We start from the raw sequence: 19,463 nt of genomic DNA, 5'->3' as shown, positions 1-19,463 counted from the left end.
CTTACAAAGATTTTTTAGTATACTTCTTACCACCTCCAAATACAGGATTATGTAATTTCTAGTATGTTTTTAACTGATCTGTCTTAAAATGATTAAAAGCTATTTTCTTGGTTACAAATACCAAGTCTAAAAGATTTAATTGTACATAAATTCAACTTACATTTCCTCTTCTTAATGCAACCAAAGTATTCATAATACCAATCTATTATATTAAGTATTCCTCCTGTTCTAATAACTGCATCTTTAGGATACTATAACATGAAACACTATTGAGACGTAGATTTTGTAGTTATCTGTTCTGTGTGGGCTGCTGATACTCTATCAGGCACTATGTGTGTCCTTGCCAGCCCCGTGTTATTTCTTGGTCGTCTACAGTTAGGCAATCTGGGTAGGAGCTGTGGGTGCTGAGGAAGGATAGGGCTTCTCCTTTTGTTTCTTTTTCTAATAAAGGATGGCAGTCACTTAGCTTGGATTCTGCAAAAGAAGTTATGTACTGGTAGTATTACCTAGAGTTTTAAAAATGTCTTATAACTCTTTCAGAATCTAGGCTTTAATTTGTTTATCTTCCTGTTTTGCCTACATGCTACTACAGATTAATCTTTATTCTTAAAGAAGTCTTGTGACTTATCTGAGTTGTTCATTTATTCCCCCTAGGAATGGGAGACTTTTACAGGTGTGATCGTTGGAGATACCGTAAGAAAATCCGTAAGCTACATTTATTTGTGTATCTTGAAATAAGGAACATTTACCTAAATTCTGAAAAGTTAAAGTTGTATTCTTACCATATTGTTTAATTAATCGTATTCATACATTAAAAGAACAAATAACTTCTCAGATAGTAATATAAAAATATAAAAACTTTTTGAACATGGCAACTCATTTTCTAATTTGCATAACTTTTTGCCTTTGTTGCTTTTTTTTTTTCCTTTTTCTGTTACCAGGATTACAATTTGTTTTTTCAGTGGTATGACTGAGGAGGTTTTAAGCCGTCTTCTGTAACTAAAATCAGTGTTTCTGAATCCCTCTTCCTCCTGGTATCATATATGAGTTGTACTTTTTGTATGGATTGTTGGAATTGTCCACACACTTTGCGAAATTTGACATACTTTGTTCCCCAGCCTCAGAGTTCTACATCTGGAGATGTATTTATGTATTTTCCTAGGTGTCAGAGCTAGCTTAAGAAGCTTCTGTTGCATGCCTGACCAATCATGCTGTAGTTTACTAAGTGTCCCTCAATTCTGTTGAATCTGTATACTTTCAAGTAACCTTCCAGTAGAAAAGGGTAGAGAAAAAAGCTAAGCTTTCTGTAGTCTTATCCATTATAGCCCTTCTTTGAACCAAATATTTTGACAAAGGTTTTGAAAAGTGTTTTTAGGAAACGTGAGCCCAATCAGGAATAATGAGCTCAGTCTTTGCCTCTTCTTTTTCAGTCTCCCCTTCTTCATTCAGGGTCAGGCTAGCTCATTTCCATCAGGCTTAGCTGTAATTTTAACCTTTAGCCTTGTTTAGATATCTATCAGGGTATCTTGTACATCCAATGGTACAAGAAAATGACCAGTGTGAGTACCTTGTTTTTAGAATATCCATGACACCAGCTGTGTTCACATGCATGCTGGCAGAAGTAGCAAGTCACTTAAAACACAATGTATTACTCAGGCTTTCTTACTTAGGCAGCTGGGGGCTAAAAAGATCCTTAAATTCCCAGTTTTTCTAGCCCTTAGATGACTCTACAAGTTTAGCATTTCAGTGTGAATATAGAAGTCCCTCTTCATCTCTATGGAGTCCTTATAATTCAATTAAATATCAGTGAACTTGGTGATTGTCAAGTATTTTCTTGCTGTAGGTCACTTTCAAGCTACATGAGATCTGATTTATAATGGAATCTAATACTAGTCCTACCTTTCCCCCACCTAACACACAACCCATATATTTTTGAAAGATTATGGACATACGTGATTCAACCCCAATTCTAACTGGAATATATATTGCAGACCCATCTCAAGTTTATTCCTATAATTGCTTCTGAGTTTCCTAGCTTTGTTCTTTCTCAGACTTCATAACTCATGGCTGAGACATACCTTCACAAGAAAGCTTTCCTTTTTTCTGCTTAACATTTAAGATTACTTTTGAAGTTGCTCAGTGGTTGAGAGATCCAAGTACATTTCCATACAGAGACTGTCAGACTGGTTAATGCATACTGTAAGATTTTTTTATAAAAAATTATATAGTGAATAGAGAGATTCCACTAGAGCTTAAGCTATATAGTTCATCCTTAGAATTTCCTCCATCCCCAACGTCTGAGAAGCAGAAAAATAGAGCTGTGGCCAAACTTTACCAGTGCACAGATGTCCAGAAGTGATGATTTGCCTCGTGAATTACCCCAGAATTGCCCTTTGTGTGAAGAACCATCTTCTTCATGACTGCAAATATGTGCAACGGAGTTATTTTTTTAAGTCCGTTGCTCAGAGTGCATATGCAGAGAGCCAGTCATTTGGGTCACTTGTTTTTAATGGCAAAGAAAACTACTTAGAGTTGAGTGTGTCATACAGATACTCTAAATGATAAAATATTTTCAGGCTCAAGTGGTTAAGCAAATGTTAATGTGAACAGTATTCTCAAATTTAAATCATTGGTAGCTTTTGTTTTGTTACACCATTTATGAACTTAGCAAAAGACCACAGAAGGATTCCTGTGGTGAATGCTATTTTTATTAAAAACATGGGTTTTGCAATCTTGTTACTGAATATAGTGTTTCATAAAAAATTGTGTAACTTATCTGTGTAACATAACTTGCTTCAATAAGGATTCACAAAGAAGTGTTCGTGACCAGATTCCCTCTTGGATAGAACAGGACCGAGCCTGGGCAGTAGCATCTTTAAAGGTATACATCACGTGGTGGGTTGAATTTAACTTAAAAGGCCTCATATTTGTCAGATGGAAATATTTTGTTAGTTTAAACTGTTTATTCTATCTTCCAGAAACCATGGCTTAATATATATCCACTTGAAAAAACTGGGTTTTTTTAAATTTCTTCTCATTTTTCTGAGCCTTTTCATGTACAACTCTACCCCATCTAATAATGAATTTCAATGCATGTGAATGAACCTGTCATCTTACTGAGGTTAGAAAATACTGTAAGCCTACCCAAGGTACTACAACTTTTATAGATAGAAAAATATGCAGAGGAAAAATTGCAAAGAATATTTAAGTTGCAGGTTTCTCATATGTAATGACTTTCAAAACCACTTCCTATTGTATTAAAAACCATAAAGTGTTAATTGGGAAACTAGTTTTCTACTTATCAGATTTCCATGCACATCTTTAAAGGTATTTCAGAGTTTGTTATTTCTCAGATCAAGTAATTTCAAACTAAAACAAAAAACACTTTCTTGCTTTGGATCATCCTGCAACAGTCAAGGTTGAAGTCCTCTGATCCTGAAGGGAACAAAATGAAAATACTAGTGCTTGAAATTCTGGCTTAGGCTCATCTCCTCCTGCATGTAGCTCAGCAGCAAGAAGGAGTACCTTGACTGGTCTTTGGCAAGGTCTTTTGCTGCTAAATCCAGAGTTCATTATTTTTCGTTTCTCTTCGCCAGGGATCAGGAGCAATTGCAATAATGGTGTGGCAAGCATGATTGTTAGGGGTTTAAAAAAAAACAAACAAACAAACAGAAAGTGAGAGTAACTGGGTGAATCAGTAACATGTACTGATAGAAAAAGGACCTGGTCATGATTAAAAGAAAGGACAACAATTGGGTAGAGTCCAAAGTTTAAAAACAAAGAACCTAGAAGTTTAAAACCAAAAAGATAGAACCATTACAGGCTTAGAGTTTCCAGGGAATAGGTAAACAAATAGTTAATTTTAAAATCTACCCTTTTCTTCTTTAACTCCAAGGATAGAATTGAATTATGTGATATGCACAAGTATTTACAGGTTTAGGGTCATACTGGTATTTGGAAATTAATTAAAATATACAATGTCCAAATTGTTATCTTTATTGTTAAATATGCATTATTTGTTTTGTAGATTTCTCTCCCAGCTCTCTATCAGACACTTTGCTTTGAAGACGAAGATCTGTGGCACACTTTTTCTCAGAGCTCTGTGTGTGAACAAGACTTTCCATCTACTATTGTAAAAAGAATTTCCTTATTTCAGCAGGTAATCTTTTCATATTAAATTATTTTAAAATAATTATGAGTTCAGCATTGCAAGTAAGTTTTACATCTTGGGAATTTAGGCTTCAGGCCTGGTTGAATTATAAGTAGTGACAGTGTCTACATTGTCTTACAGCTTAACTAGTTTATTTAGTCTAAGGATTTTTTTTTTCTATAATACGTATTTAGTTCTATCTTATCTGAGTCTTTTTTGTGTTGGCATATTGGCTGCAACTGAGCATACCCTGTAAGGTAACAAGCTCTTTGTTACTATTCACAAAATTAATTTTATGAATAGGTATTAAAATTCTTTCATTGTTGCTTTGTTACTGCAGAATTTGCCAGCTTGTTGAGCATCATTAATTTAGTTCATCATTAAATGTGCAAACTCACACATCTTACTGAAAACCGCAAAACAGAGTAGCAGCCACTGCTTTTTTAGAATAGTAGTCATGAAATACTACTATTCCTGAAAACTTGGTGATTAAAGAACTCACCAAAAATGTGGGAGAGGCAAGTTCCTTCCTCTGCCTGGGGATCCTTCTCTGGAAGAGAAAAATGTCATCCCTCTTGTGTTTATGGAAGAAAGGGTGTTGTTACTTACTTTCAAATGATGATATGATTTTTCATTTGAAGTCACTTCATATAAAATGAAGGCCTGTCCAAAAAGGGATGGGGTATAAGACAATGTTTCATGCTGGTTGGCGCTTAGGGGCTCTCTATTTGGAGTTTTTGTGGAGGAGGAGAATTTCTAAAATAACATGCATTGAATTTAGGAACAAACCATTTTAGAAAGGAATTTGTCCGAGTCTTGTTTGACTTGATGAAATGCAGAAGAGCATTTCTTATGTGTGCGATGTGTTTTCACAAAAATTCTGCATTTATAGGAAAATAAGTCTGCAATAATCAGCATATTACATATCTACTTCCTTGCATAGAAAGTATTAAGAGTGTTTCTGTTGATGAAATATACTGAAACTACCTGGTTAGATTTATATGCCACTCATAAGTTAGTTTCTTTCAAACTGTACGTTAAAAATAGTGCAGTCATACTCAGTGTAATCTCAGGCTTAGAAAGTAGTACTTTCTTAAAAATTTAGTGAAGTTAAATTTTTCCTCCGAAACTAACAACAGATATTACAGACTTGGAAACAGGAATGTGATGGTAGGTTCAGAATTGTGGTTTAGAGATCTGCAAGTAAGGGTGTAGGAGAAGGGGTGGTGATTTTAACAAGTCATTTCTACTGAATTTGCATTAGTTACCTGCAGTTGCCTGCACTGAACATTTGCAGGAAGTTAACTGAAAAAGAGGTAGCTGGTAGGGAAACTGCTAATTTAATTTGTGTCTGAATTGATTAGCTGTTCATGTTCTGCAGTCTTTTGAAGAACAGTAAAAGCATCTGCAGAACTAGGAGGTTTGAAAGTCAGAATGTCTCAGAAAAAGAAGTCAGATGTAAAACGCTAAAGGTGTGCTTAAACAAACAAAAGTCTTTCAATACTGATTATTTTTCTTTGATACTGCACTGAAATCAGAAACATTAGTGTTCCAGTTAGGACATTACTTCCCAAATACATGTATAGAATTTAGATTACCAGTATAAAGCTAAGTTTGCTTTCTGTCATTCTAGCTACCCACATAGCTACCTTTTCTCTAAAACACTGTAAAAAAAGTTCCAGCTTATAAATAGACATTGGATGTAGATCTATCTTCTGATTCTATTAATAGGGCAAGCTACTTACAAAGGAACAATTACATTAGATTATCTTGGAAAGGAATGATCAGATAGCTGTCTATATTCAGAGAAAATAACTTTGTTCTAAAGAGAAGTTTAAAGAATTCAGCATTCTGAGGAGAGTCTTGCTTTTTAATTTATCGCAGTATACTTTTATAAACTCATCTCCCCTGAATATATTTTATTTGAAGGTACTTGTGGTCCAGGCTGTCCGACCAGACAGGCTACAGAGTGCCATGGCTTTTTTTGCATGTAAAACCCTAGGTAAGTTGATTTTTCACCATTTTCAACATTCCACACAACAATTAAATACTTTTTTTGTCCAATGTTTCTCTTTTAGTTTATAGTTCTTATGGAATCCCTATGTTTTAGGATTTGAAAACACGCTGTAAATGGAATTGCTGATTTTGTTCTTGTAAAGTATTGTTAAAAAGTGCTTTCAAAATGGTTTGGTTTATGCTGCATAGTGTTTTAAAATATAATAAAATATCTGTCAGATTCTTTTAATGAATTCTTGAACAGTGGAATAATTAAGAAAGGAGGATAGCTGGTTTTCTATAAGTTTTACGCTGTAGCATTTTCCTTAAGACACAAATTTTCCAAAAATATTATTTCATTTAATGTCATCTACCATTTAAAAACCATTAGGTTTGAGAATTTGTAAATTGGATCTCAAAAGACTGTTTCATATTTTCAATCATTTTTGTCAGTCTCTTGGACTGTAATACAACTTTTACTGTCTTTAGAAATATACATGATTTAGAGTGATTCAATATTGTGATTTTCTATTTGTTCTAATCTGTTTGTTTCTGAGTTCTATTGTATTCAAAGTTTGGGACTTATATTCCAAATAATCTTAATATTGCAGTACAGCGTACCAAAGCCTTCCTTCACTTTTTAGCAGTTAATGACAATGCACATATGGAAGATGAATTATGAGTGTCTTATTGGGGTAGTTTTAAAAGTCACCCTCTGCTTTACACAGACAAGGCAAAATTTGTTGTTTTTAGTGTGGTACAGTGTCAGGACAGAAGTGCGATTAACAGAAGGGAAAGGATCTAGATTGTAAAGACTTTAAATGTAAGTGGCAAAGGCTGGTTTTAATGTGGTAGAAAATGAACCTGGAAAATTCACTCATAGGCTGCCAGGGTAATATGGCTGGACTTACATTTCCAGTGCTTGTGAAGATCTACAGTTTGAATGATCTTGAGATAGGTGATTTTGCGTGATAATGCAATTGATGAGTTCTGTATAAAAAGACGACTGTGGTAATTTTAAGTTCTTGACATACGTGTCATTTCTTATTAGTATAAGATTAGGTATAAGTTTAGGTCTCTGACTCTTACGTTTTTATGACATTTGTGTGACAGTTTATCTTACTCCCTCTCTATGGTCTGCCTGTGGGCATTATTTGTTGGTCAAAATTGGTTCCATGTCTGCCACCAACGCTGGTATTTTCAGGAGTAAAGTTAGCCTGCTCTGTCAAACATTATTAGTAGATACAGAGGGTACTTTCATCATAGCGAGTGTATAGGTCCCACGCTGACAAGGTCCCTGCCTGTTGGAATCAAATGAAAAGTGTGATCTGCAGTACGTGCGGCTCAAAGCCGAGCAGAGACCTGAATGCAGAGTAAGTTTATTCACACCCACTTACTGTCTTCCAAATCTTAATGTACTGCATAAATCGTTTAGGTCTGTCTTGATACCAATTCCTTGGAGGCATTCCACAAAGGAATGATATTTGGTGAATGAAACTACAGCCTCACTGAGGAAGGCAGAATAGCATTGACTCTGTAGGCAAGGTTTCATCCACAGATTTTTTATGCATATCAGTGAGATTTTGAGATCATGTCATAAATCATGACTGGCACTTTCCAAGTAATAAAATGGGTCATGAGTCTATGAATATTTTTTTCCCATTTTTTTCTACCATGTCTTTTTCAGGGTCCTTGCCCTGAAACTTCTTGAACAAACTGTTCCACTTAGTTCAAAAGGGAACCATTAAGTTTCCAATCTCCTTTGGCTGTTTTCCTGTGAGAAAAATGAGTTTCAAAAGAGCTATAATAGCCTAAAAGAAAGCTTTCCACTTCTGTTTTATCCAGATATGTTTTTTTTTCCTTTTTTCATCTTTTATATATATTTTTAAATTTATGGATGAAGGGGGATTAAAATAATTTCTTTTGAAGATAAAGTTCATAAGAATTTTCTGTAAATGTATTTTGTGGGCACCCAAAGTATGCTTATTTCTTTATTTTACATGCTATACTGAAATGCACCGTGTTAGCAAAAATCATATTGACACTATACTCCCAAATCATTCCATATCACTGATTGAGTTGGGTATTTTTCATATCTGCTTTAACTTAGTTTTTTGAGTCTGGCTACATCAGAAATAGTATTTAAAGAGACTTGATTTTAATTAGCTACATTTTCATGTTCTTCAAAAAAAACATAGGGATACACAGAAGGAAAATCAGTACAGACTAAACTAGTCTGTATTTTATTCTCACAGGCCTTTTTCTATAAAGTAGACCAGAGCTCTCATGGTCACATTGCATCTAGGCCAAAATAAAATTACTTGCCAAAATAAAAAAAACCAAATCTCTCCTGCTTTCTGTATTGGAATTGTTAATAGTAATAATATATTTACTGGTATTTTTATATTGTTTTTCTGTGTACAGATCACCAACAGAAGGAATCTTAACTAGCACTTTGAGTTCAAGTTCCAGCTGCTGTAAATTGATTTAATTGCATTGACATTAGTAGAGAAGTTTTGTGAAAAGTTGTTCATTGACTTTATGGAAACTTCATCAGTTTATAAAAAATGTGAAGTTTACATCCTGTGCCAGACTTTGTATTTATATGTCAGGTCTTTCTTTTTTCCCCTTTGATTCCCTCCAATTTAGACATTTTCTGAAAAGTTATTTGCTCTCATATATCCTTTTTCCTCTCATGTCAGGATATTAGTTTGGATAGTAAGATTTAAGAAATTCTGTCAGAACAGAACATGGAGGCAGAAAGTATGTCAGGAATTCCCACTCTGACTGCATAGTTATTATTTTGAATATGAGTGCTTATTGATTTACCCTGAAAACACTGGAGTCTTTTTCTTTTTTTTTTTTTTTTCCCTCCAGTTCTCTAAACATAATCCTGGCTGTATTCTAGATTTTATATATTTCACTTCTGTTGAGCTTCCTTAAAACAAAAAGCACCTTCAGCATAGCTATGCTTTTTCTAAACATTGTGTCCAAATGTCTAAAAAACCAGCCTGTTTTATTAAAGAATACTTCCACTGTATTAATTTTCTAAATGATGCATCTCAAAGGTCCTACAATATATTTGGCTAGGCAGTTACTCATTTACAATTGCACCTCTTTTAAGTTAGCATCATTACCATAAATACGTTATTATAATAACTTAAGTTGCAGGTATACACACATTGATCTATTGCCCAATTATAGCTTTTTATTCTATCCCCAAGTTAATGCAAGGCAAAGTAGTAGTCCCCAGTTAACGTAGAGTTTTGTAGGATATCAAAACTCCTAATCAGTTAAGCTTCTCAGGAATCTGTGTGCCCTCTGCTTGCACTGCTAAAAATAATAATACAGCCAACAGTCTCTGGTTTATCTTGATTGTAGTATATTCCATGCACATGTTTGTAGCAGCAAAGCAGTCTTAGGAACAGGAATTTAAGAATGCTGGAACAGGTGGAGAGCTCTGTCTAGCGTGTTACTGTCTTTGTCAATGACAAATAGTAAATGACAAGGCAAGGGTATAAGAACTTCACAAGCTTATATTAAAACCTTTTGCGGTGACCAGTGTTTTATGTCTCCAGGGTTTCTCAACTGGAAGTAATAACACAGTACTTAAAAGACCCAATGAATTTGTCTTATACGTCCTTGTACATCTCTTCTGCATTTCCATGTAATAACAAATATCTGCAGCATTGCTTGAGGCCCATTCCACAATGTTAATTAGTGGTCAGAAAGATCTCCGTTTGGTTTTTGTATCCCTGCTGCCTGTTGACTTCAACAGATATTTTTAGTCCTGTATTCTTTATAGAATTTGAAACAGTAGTGAAGATTTTCAAAATTATTTTCTTTGCTGAAATAAAAGTTAATAAAAGTTAAATTTTACCTTTCCAAAACCTTACTTTTAATTAAATTTTGATCTAAAATCTGATGTTAAGTTTCTCAATGTATCTTTATTGCTTATGTAGCTAGTGATTAAGTTCTAATGCTTTATGTAATGTTTTATTATTTATATTAAATTAATATGAAACATTTATATTTTGATATTTCAACAGTGAAATATAGTGACAGTGAATACAACTCAGTATGGACCTTGCTTAAGGTGCAAGACAGTGGTTTATAGGCCAAATATCAGAACGCATCACAAGTACCTCTTCTTTGTGGTCCTCATCCACAAAGAGAAACATTTGATATTGGATTTTCTAATTATACGCATAATACTGTCTTCCATTTTCAGCATTGTAAACACTCTTTCATGAAAACTAACTAAAACAAACATTCTTACCCTAGAGAATGCTGTCATGTTCTATTTCCTGATACTTTTCTTTTTTTGCATAGAGTGACTCAGGTAGCTTCAATTATGACTGAGTTGAAAAAACCCAAACCAATCTCTAGTTATATATAATTTCATTTTTTTTCTTAGCTAATCTGTCTATTTTCTTTCTTTCTCTCCTCCCTGCCAGTAGTTTAGTTATTTCCATTTATTATGTTAGTGAAGGGAATGTTAAATCTGGAGTAGCTTGTATTTGTGAAAAATGTTACTATAAGCTCAGTTTGGAGGAATGACTAGAAAGCTAGTATGCTGGGCAGCTTTCATTCAAAGTGTAAGCTTTTTTCAGGCCCTTGAAAATGCATCCAAATTTTACTGTGTTCAGTTTTGGGCCCCTCACTACAGGAAAGACATGGAGGTGCTGGAGTGTGTTCAGAGGAGGGCAACCAAGTTGGTGAGGGGCCTGGAGCACAAGTCTTATGAGGAGCGGCTGAAGGAACTGGGGCTGTTTAGTCTGGAGAAGAGGAGGCTGAGGGGAGACCTTATCGCTCTCTACAACTACCTGAACGGGGGTTGTAGTGAGGTGGGTGCTGGTCTCTTCTGTCAGGTGGCTGGAGATAGGACTGAGAGGGTTGTCAAACATTGGAATGGGCTGCCCAGGGAAGTGGTTGAGTCACCATCCCTGGAGGTATTCAAAAAGCGAGTGGACGGGGTACTTCAGGACATGGTTTAGTGGGCATGGATGATGGTTGGACTCGATGATCTTGAAGGTCTTTTCCAACCTAAATGATTCTATGATTCCATGATTCTATAAATTTGGCCAATAGAGGATTCATTGAGAAACAACTTGCAGATGTTTGTCAGACATTTTTGAGATTCTTACACTTAAGAGTCCCTGAAGAGTCTTCCTCACTGAGCATGCTTCAGTCCAGCACTGAACAGCCTTTCTTTAATTTCGATGTCATTTTATGGATCTTCTAGGGTTTAGGGCTTATTGGCAGTGAGCAGCAGAACTCATCAGGGGAGCTGCTTGTATCAATTGCCTTATGGCCTCAGTTTATATATTTACCTCTGCTTATATTACCTCTGCATGCCTAATGAATGTAAAATTAAAATATTTTCCAATATTAGTCTTGTTTAATTCAATTTTTTAAAGCATTTTGATTGATAGTGATTTTATCTGTTTAGTTGCATCTGTTAGAGTCTCTGTCCAGATACATGCAGAGAACCCAGACCTCATACTAACCTTTGCCAGCCTGACCTGTTATATTCAAATTATATAGTATTGTTCTATGTGGAGATAATAGCTCAAGTCTGAAAGCAGGCTGTGCCTTCAAGAAAATGTGTATTGCGTCTTTTAGTACGTGTGGCATAGATATCACTGATTTGGGCTCTTCTGTCTTTCTTGATGTTGTGATTTCCCATTGCACCTAACACTTCACTATTTAAGGACTAGTCTAAACATGCATTGAAAATACGTGCTTAACACGGTTCAAGTTTATGATACACTTATACACATAGCTTTGCGCTGGTATATAAATGCCTTGCCTATACTAGGTCAACATTCTAGACATTTAATTTGTATATTAAAGTGAATAGTAGACTAAAATAATTGTAGCACCAAGAACCGTGTAAAGTCAAAGTCTAATAATTAAGGCTCTCAGGACACTACAGGAGAGAAGTTCTGCATGTGGACATACACGCTACAAGTAGTTTTAGCAAATAACATAGCTTCTCATATTCTTATATTCCAGGTATTCTTTTTGTATGTTTTCTTGAAGACTACATTACTACAGTTTATATTTGTCAAGATGGAAGTCCAGGCACCATTTTGGTGCTTGTGTCTTTTTCTTATCAATGTAGAGTGCCTTCTACCTGCATATTGTAACGAAATTTTTCTCATCATAGGACCAGTTTTATGGTCTCCATTGAACAGAACTTCGACAGCCAGATGACCTTCAAAGTGGTTAATTAACCACTCCATCCTGTGTAGTCACTTTATTTCCATAATAATTCTCATTCTAGGAATAAAAGAATTATCTCCATCACCTCTGAATTTGAAACGTCTGTATAAAGAGACTCTGGAAATTGAGCCCATCCTGATAATTATTTCTCCTGGTGCTGATCCTTCTCAAGAGTTGCAAGAACTTGCCAGTGTTGAAAGAAATACTGAGTGCTACCATCAGGTCAGTCTTAGATAAGCATAATGATTAAAAACCACAATATGTAAAATTTTACAGTAGTAGTATCTGTTTTACTTTGGTTTTTAAGGAAGTTAGTATGTAAAAGCATAGTTTGGTGTCTATGTGTTTGTTACGCCTACCTATCTTGCCACTAACTTCTGATTTCATTGGCAAAATGGGTTGGAGAAGAGACACACAATTAGTGATCCTCACAGAAGCAGGATCCATGTGAGAGGCATTCCTCCAACTTGGAGAAGGGAAAAATGAGAAGATAGATGGAAGAGAACAAAAGAGACTGAGAATTGTTATACATGCTGAAACATTATCTTTTTAGGTGTGAAATAATCAAAATATGAACAAAACCAATGAAAACTAGACTTCATAATTTCCTCTGCTTATAGGACTTGCGTATTTCTTTCTTCAACAGAAAACATAAATCAGATGTTCGGTGTTTGTGGATACTTTGGCATTTTGTGAAAATCTGTAAAATATTTTGAGAAATTGTACAAGTAAATGTTAACCAATTAATTGTTGATGGGAGTTCCTGAATAGAACTCTTACATTTCAAGTCTTTAAAAAAAAATAAGTGTTTAAGATTGACCATGCAGGAAAGCCCTCAGATTTCAGGAATAGGCGTACAACAACAAAATTATTTTCCCAGCCAATATAACAGTTGTTTTTTGTCATGGTATACAACTTCTTACCTTTTTGCATTCAATACAAAACTGAACTGGGTGAAGATAATTCTCCTTGAGTAGATTTTAATCAGGAATTGTACTGTGAAGAAATCACTTTATATTTTCTGTGTCTGTTTCAAAATTGGATCTATGCAGGGGTGTTGAAAATGACTTTTTTTTTAAGAAGAAATTTACTGTAGCTGTTAAATTCATAGAATAACCTAGGTTGGAAGGGACTTGTAGAGATCATCTACTTCAACCCCCTGCTCAGAGCGGAGAGCTCCCCCCTCCAAGGATGGAGATCTCTGGGCAACTTGTTCCAGTATTTGACCCCTCTCACAGGAGAATGTTTTTCCTAATATTGAATCAATATTTCCCATATACCAACTTGTGTGCAATCACTCATGTCCTATCACCATGTGCCTTTGAAAGAGTCTGGTTCTGTCTCCTCTGTGTTCTTCAGTCTGGTAGTTGTAGACAGCAAGAAGGTCTCCTGATTGCTTGGCTAAAAAAACCCTGCTCAGTGTCCCCTGACCATGTTGGTGGTCTGCTCTGGAGTCACTTCAGTATGGCCATGTCTGTCTTGTACTAGGGAGCCCAAAACTGGAGACAGTACTCCAGATGTGGTCTCACAAGTGCCAAAGAGAGGGGAAGGATCCCTTCCCTGGACTTGCTGAAAGCTTTTACTAATTCAGCCCATTATGGAATCGGCCTTTGTTGCAAGGGCCCATTGTTGATTTATATTCAACTTGTTGTCCATGAGGGCCTCCTTTTCTTCAAAGTTGCTTCTGAGGCAGATCCCAGCCTGTACCGTGTACAGGGTAGTTCCATCCCAGGTGCAGGACTTTGCATTTGCCTTATTGAACTTCAGGAACTGCCAACCTGTTTCTCCAGCCTATTCAGGTCCATCTGAGTAGCAAACCTGCCTTCCAACATATTTATTGCTCACGGTCCCCACACCCCCACCTTTGGTGTTACCCGTTATCTTGCTGAGAGTGCACCCAGTCACATAACCCATTGCTGATGAAGACATTAAACAGTATTTTCTCTAGCACTGATCTCTGAGTGATACCACTAGTTACTGGCTGCCAGCTGGACTCTGTACCACTAAACATTCTGTGAGACCAGCAGTACACCTATTTTTCTGCCTATGTTATTTTTCACTTCTCCAGCCTTTATTTCTCCAATTTGGTCATAAGGAGGATATGGAAGACCCTGTCAAAAACATTACTAAAGTCAAGGTATACAACATTCACTAGCACCTCCTTATCCACAGTGGCAGTCACCTCATCATAGAAAGCAATGAAGACGAGCAGGCACGAGTCATTGCCATTGGTAAATCTATATTCGTTGCTCCTTATCACCTCTGTGTTCTTTGTGTGTTTAGAAATGGCTTCTTTGGAGGACTTGCTCCATAACCTTTCCAGGGACTGAGTGGAGGCTGACCAGCCTGTAACTACCTAGACCTTTCTCTTCTTGCCCTTCTTGAAGATAAATGCGACATTTTCCTTTTTCATCATCGAACACCCCAGATCAACGTAACCTTTTGAAGATGACAACAAGGAGTGATGTTAGCTGGCCCCACAGCACTCTTGGATGCACTCCATCTCATCCTGTGGACTCTTTTATTTCTAAGTGTGTTGAGTGATTCCTAAATCTCTCTTTCTCTGCTGAGGGTATTGCTTCTCTCCTGCTTGTAAGTTTGGGAGACCTGGGAGGCCTGAGAACAAGCCTCAGCAGTGAAACCTCCAACTAAAATGGCAGTGAGTACCTTAACCTTTTCCATGTGCCTTGTCACTAAGTGCCCTGCCCCACCGAGCAGTGGGCTCGTGGCTTTCCTTGGCTTTACTTGGCTGACAGGAACCTTACAGAACTCAAGAAATGCAAAGTCCTGCCCTGGGAAAGAAGAAGCCCTTGCAACGCTACAGGGAATATATTGACTGACTGGGGAGGACCTCTGCTGAAAAGAACAGGAGGGTTTTTGTAGATGACAAGCTTAACATGAGCCAGCGCTGTACCCTGCCAGCAGAGAAGTCTTTGTGATGACCTAGTAACAGCTTTTCAATACCTAAAAGAATGTCACTGAGAAAATGGACCCAGACTCTTTGCAATCAGGCATGGTAGAAAGAGGCAGTGGGCATAAATGGTAATGAGATAGATGACTGGATGTAAGGAGAAACTTTTTCATGATGAGAACAGTCAAATAGATTTCCCAGTTCAGTCTCCATCCTTGGAGGTTGCCAAGAGTCCACTGGAGAAAGCCCTCAGCTCCTGGTCTGACCTTTCATAGCTGGCCCTCCTTTGAGCAGGAGATTGGACTAGAGACCTTCCAGGATCCATTCCAACTCAAATTATTCTATGATACAAGTGGTTTCCTAATATTCCTAATACACAGTACCAATATGCTCTATACCTTTCTGTAAAACATTATTTCATTCTGTCATTAGAAATATTCAGGGGAGAGGAGTTGTCATCTAGCTGATCACTGGTTAGCATAGAAATGGAAAACCTCAGGTTTAATGTTGCTTTTGAATAGTCGTTGAAGTTGTTCCTTTCCTGGAATGTGCACTGATGGAATATATTATTCCCATCAAATTGTAAAGATTTAGATGCTCTTGCCAGTTTATCTAGCTGTGAACGTTTCAGAATGCATATTTCTTACTCTGTCACATGGCTTTTTGTGTTTGTCTCTTAAATATCCTGTACGTGATGGACTTTTAAAATGTAACACAGTGTGGTATTTGATTAAGGAGCGGTGAGTACCGCTCAAATCATCTGAAAGTTGTACTACTAATGAGAATATTTTGTTGTTATTATTTTTTCCTGCACTTTCTAATTTCGATAGAACATAGAAAATCAGATTTTTCCTCTCTGTTGAATTATTTCTCATATGGGATAAAGAACATAACTAAATTTGTGTGGTGTACTAACATATTGTCTGGTGACTTTTAGTTATCTTCTGTTGGCTATTTTAAATTATTTCAAGATATTATGCTCAGTTTTATTTAGGCAAAGGATATCTCTATCTTCATATAAAGCTAAAGCCTCAAGTTTCTTTGATTCAGTACGGTATTAGGATAAAAAGACAGGATGGATTTCCTTTCAAAGGATATCTGATGAAGTCATAATAATCACAATAGTTCTATTTTGCTATAGCAGTAATGCCAAGACAAAGCTTTTCAGATTAGCTAAGACCACTTCCTTTCAAACTTGGTTGGTTCAGGGGTTTTTGTTATGTTTAGCTTCCAGTTAGACTCTAAGGGAGAACTAAGGTGAACGTACTCTACAGATAGTCTTAATATCAATTGTTGCAGTAATTGTGCCACAGAACAAGTCCTTTCTTTATTTTCAATTTTCACCAATTTATCTGAAAATTCACTTTTGAATCTTTGTATTTCCATTTGAAGATCCAAATTTATTTTAGCAGCAGTATGGTACTATAACAAATTAAGAAAGGACTGTTTGTTAAGCTATTCATATTTCCCAGTTGGAAAGAGAGCAGCCTTAGTTTTTCACTCATCTTAATATGAAATTGAGTGTTTCTCTTCAAAGGAAGTACTCTTAACTTACAGTCAGAAGAAAATTTATTCTCATTTATGTCTTGGTTTTGTCATATCAGCAGTTCTGCAATAATACAGTTTAGTCACTGATATTTAAATTACTTTTTGAGTTCCCAGGGAATACCATCACTGCCACCAAATGATGTATGTTTTTTCAATAAAAAGACTAGGTAATGTCATTTCTTAAGAAACTGGTTAGATAGGTTGCAAAGAAAAAACTACATTTTCCTTAATCTTTTCCCTACTTTAGTAGCCAGTCACATTAGGGAAATTTCTGGTTATCTTTAGCACACCTTCTTTTTTACATATGCACTCTAACTTGGAAACACACGATTTTGTATTTAGCTGTTAAATGAGGTATGATGAATTCCTGATACAACTGTGTCTGTCATTTCAGATTGCAATGGGCCAAGGCCAAGCTGACTTGGCTATTCAAACTTTAAAAGAATGTGCACGCAATGGAGAATGGCTGTGTTTAAAGAACCTGCATCTTGTTACATCTTGGCTTCCTGTATTAGAAAAGGTGAGGGTAACTAGAGAATAATGTATTTGGAACCAGACAAAATTAGTAAGCAACAGTTCTGAAGCATTTCAGGCATTTCCATGGTGATGTTTAAAATATCAACAATTTAAAAATAAACCTTTGCAGTTTTCTCAGTCATAAATAAAGTGAAATGCTTCAGATCTAAGCAGCTCCTTCCTTTGCGTGAGCACTTTAATTTTCATACAATGTAGAGTATTTCTGCCACAATGAGTGAACAAACACTCCTGTTGAGACTTCTGATACTTTATGGGGTACTGCCCACGTTTGCTGAACTCTGAATCTATGCATGCTTAATTTTTTTTTTACTTTTTTTTTTTTTCTTTTCAGTTCTAGGACTTTCTTTTTAGTAGTTCTTTTTTGTTAAGTGTAGCTTGTGTCTGAGTCACTAGGGGTTTTTTTCTATTTTGAAATTAAAATGTCTAATGTTTTATAGGAACACGCTTTTACTTATGGCATGTAAAATCATTAACTTGCTAACTGAATCAAAGTGACTTAATATGTATATCACTCTGAAATCTACAAAATAAACTAACTCAAAAAAAGAAAGGTGAGGAATTCCTATCAACAGTTACTGCAGTCTTAATTTTCCAGTGTCTCATGATTGTCTGTAAAGAGTACTCCATGCACATGGACTTGGAGTCTATCTTCTGTCTAACAATGACTATGTGGCATGCATGTGCCTTTAATGTTCTTGTAATCCATTTTAAAAAAATGGAAAGACAAAGCAAGATAACACTGATATGTGTCATCTAGTCTGAATATGATGGTGAACAGTAACGGTTTGTAAGCCTCTTACTAATTATAAAATTTCAGATCTTGTAAGTATTAAAATTTTCATATGTATCAGAGGTTTCTTATTCTTTCCACAAGAACATAATACTGAATGTGTTAAACTTCTTGCTGAGCTTAATACAGACTGAATTTTGCTGATGTTTGACTCGGCACATCCCATTGTCTGTTTTGCATACCATTAGCAAGTGTGAGGCTGTGTAATTCATAATGTTTGAACATCCTCTTAAGAGAGATCTGCATATTTATAATTCAGTTCCAATCAGGTACATAAATTTAGTTCTCACAATCTTTCCATTTGAGAAGATGAAATACTTCTTCTGGTCAATGTGAACTTTATCAGTATGAAGATGATACCTTCACAGTTGACAAGTGACTGCCCTTAGCTGTCTTTTAGCCAAACATGACGTATCAGAGGATGCATGCTGCAGATGATTCCACTTGAAAGATCATGTAAATTCCCTTGTTTTCTTTTCTGAAATCTCCTGCTTCCAAGGCTGTGGATCATTTTCATATCTTAGTTTGTCTCCCATAACATCCTCATAGACAAGCTGATGAAATACAGACCTGATTGTACCACAGTGAGGTAGGTTGAAAACTGGCCTAACTGTGTGGCTGAAAGGGTTTTTAGTGGCAAAAAAGTCCAGCTGGAGACCAGTATCAGTGGTGTGCTCCAGGCATTGATACTGTGGCCAATGTTGTTTAACATCTTAATTAATGACATGAATAATGGGACAGAGTGCATCCTCAGCAAGTACAGATGATACAAAACTGGGAGTAATGTTGATTGATAGAACAGATGGGTGTGCTTTCATTCATAAGGACCTTGATAGGCTGGAGAAGTAGGCTGACAAGAACCTTGTGAAGTTCAGCAGAGGGAAATACCAAGTACTTTGCATGGAATGGAATAACTCCAGGCACCCAGACAGTCCCGGGGCTAACTGGCTGAACAGCAGCTTGGCAGAAAAGACCTGGGGGTCCTGGTGGGTAAGAAGCTGTGACTACGAGCCAGCAACGTGCCCTTGAGACAAAGAAGGCCACCGGCCTCTTGGGCTGCTTTAGGCAGTGTTGCCAGCAGATCAAGGGAGGTGATCCTTCTCCTCTGGTCAGCCCTGGTGAGACACATCTGGAGTCCTGTGTACAGTGCTGGGCTGCCCACTACAAGAGAGGCATGGGCATACTGGAGCCAGTCCATTAAAGGGCCCCAAGGGTGATGAAGGGACTGGAGCATGTGTCATACAAGGAGAGACTGAGAGAACAGGGACTGTTCAGCCTGGGGAAGAGAAGCCTCAGGGGAAATC

General features: G+C 36.5%; 1 protein-coding gene across 1 annotated transcript in view; it reads left to right on the top strand.

Annotated features, from left to right (window-relative positions):
* DYNC2H1 (dynein cytoplasmic 2 heavy chain 1) overlaps positions 1-19,463 on the top strand; it is a 189,028-nt gene that overhangs the window by 90,996 nt on the left and 78,569 nt on the right. The window contains exons 72-77 of the mRNA XM_075050027.1: positions 655-705; positions 2,804-2,881; positions 4,028-4,159; positions 6,080-6,152; positions 12,435-12,595; positions 17,227-17,352. Of these exons, the coding sequence (XP_074906128.1) occupies positions 655-705; positions 2,804-2,881; positions 4,028-4,159; positions 6,080-6,152; positions 12,435-12,595; positions 17,227-17,352 (621 nt within the window). The remainder of the gene's footprint in view (positions 1-654; positions 706-2,803; positions 2,882-4,027; positions 4,160-6,079; positions 6,153-12,434; positions 12,596-17,226; positions 17,353-19,463) is intronic.

Source organism: Buteo buteo, chromosome 18 (genome assembly GCF_964188355.1).
Source record: "Buteo buteo chromosome 18, bButBut1.hap1.1, whole genome shotgun sequence".
NCBI lineage: Eukaryota > Metazoa > Chordata > Aves > Accipitriformes > Accipitridae > Buteo > Buteo buteo.
This window is presented reverse-complemented; position numbering and strand designations above follow the sequence as displayed.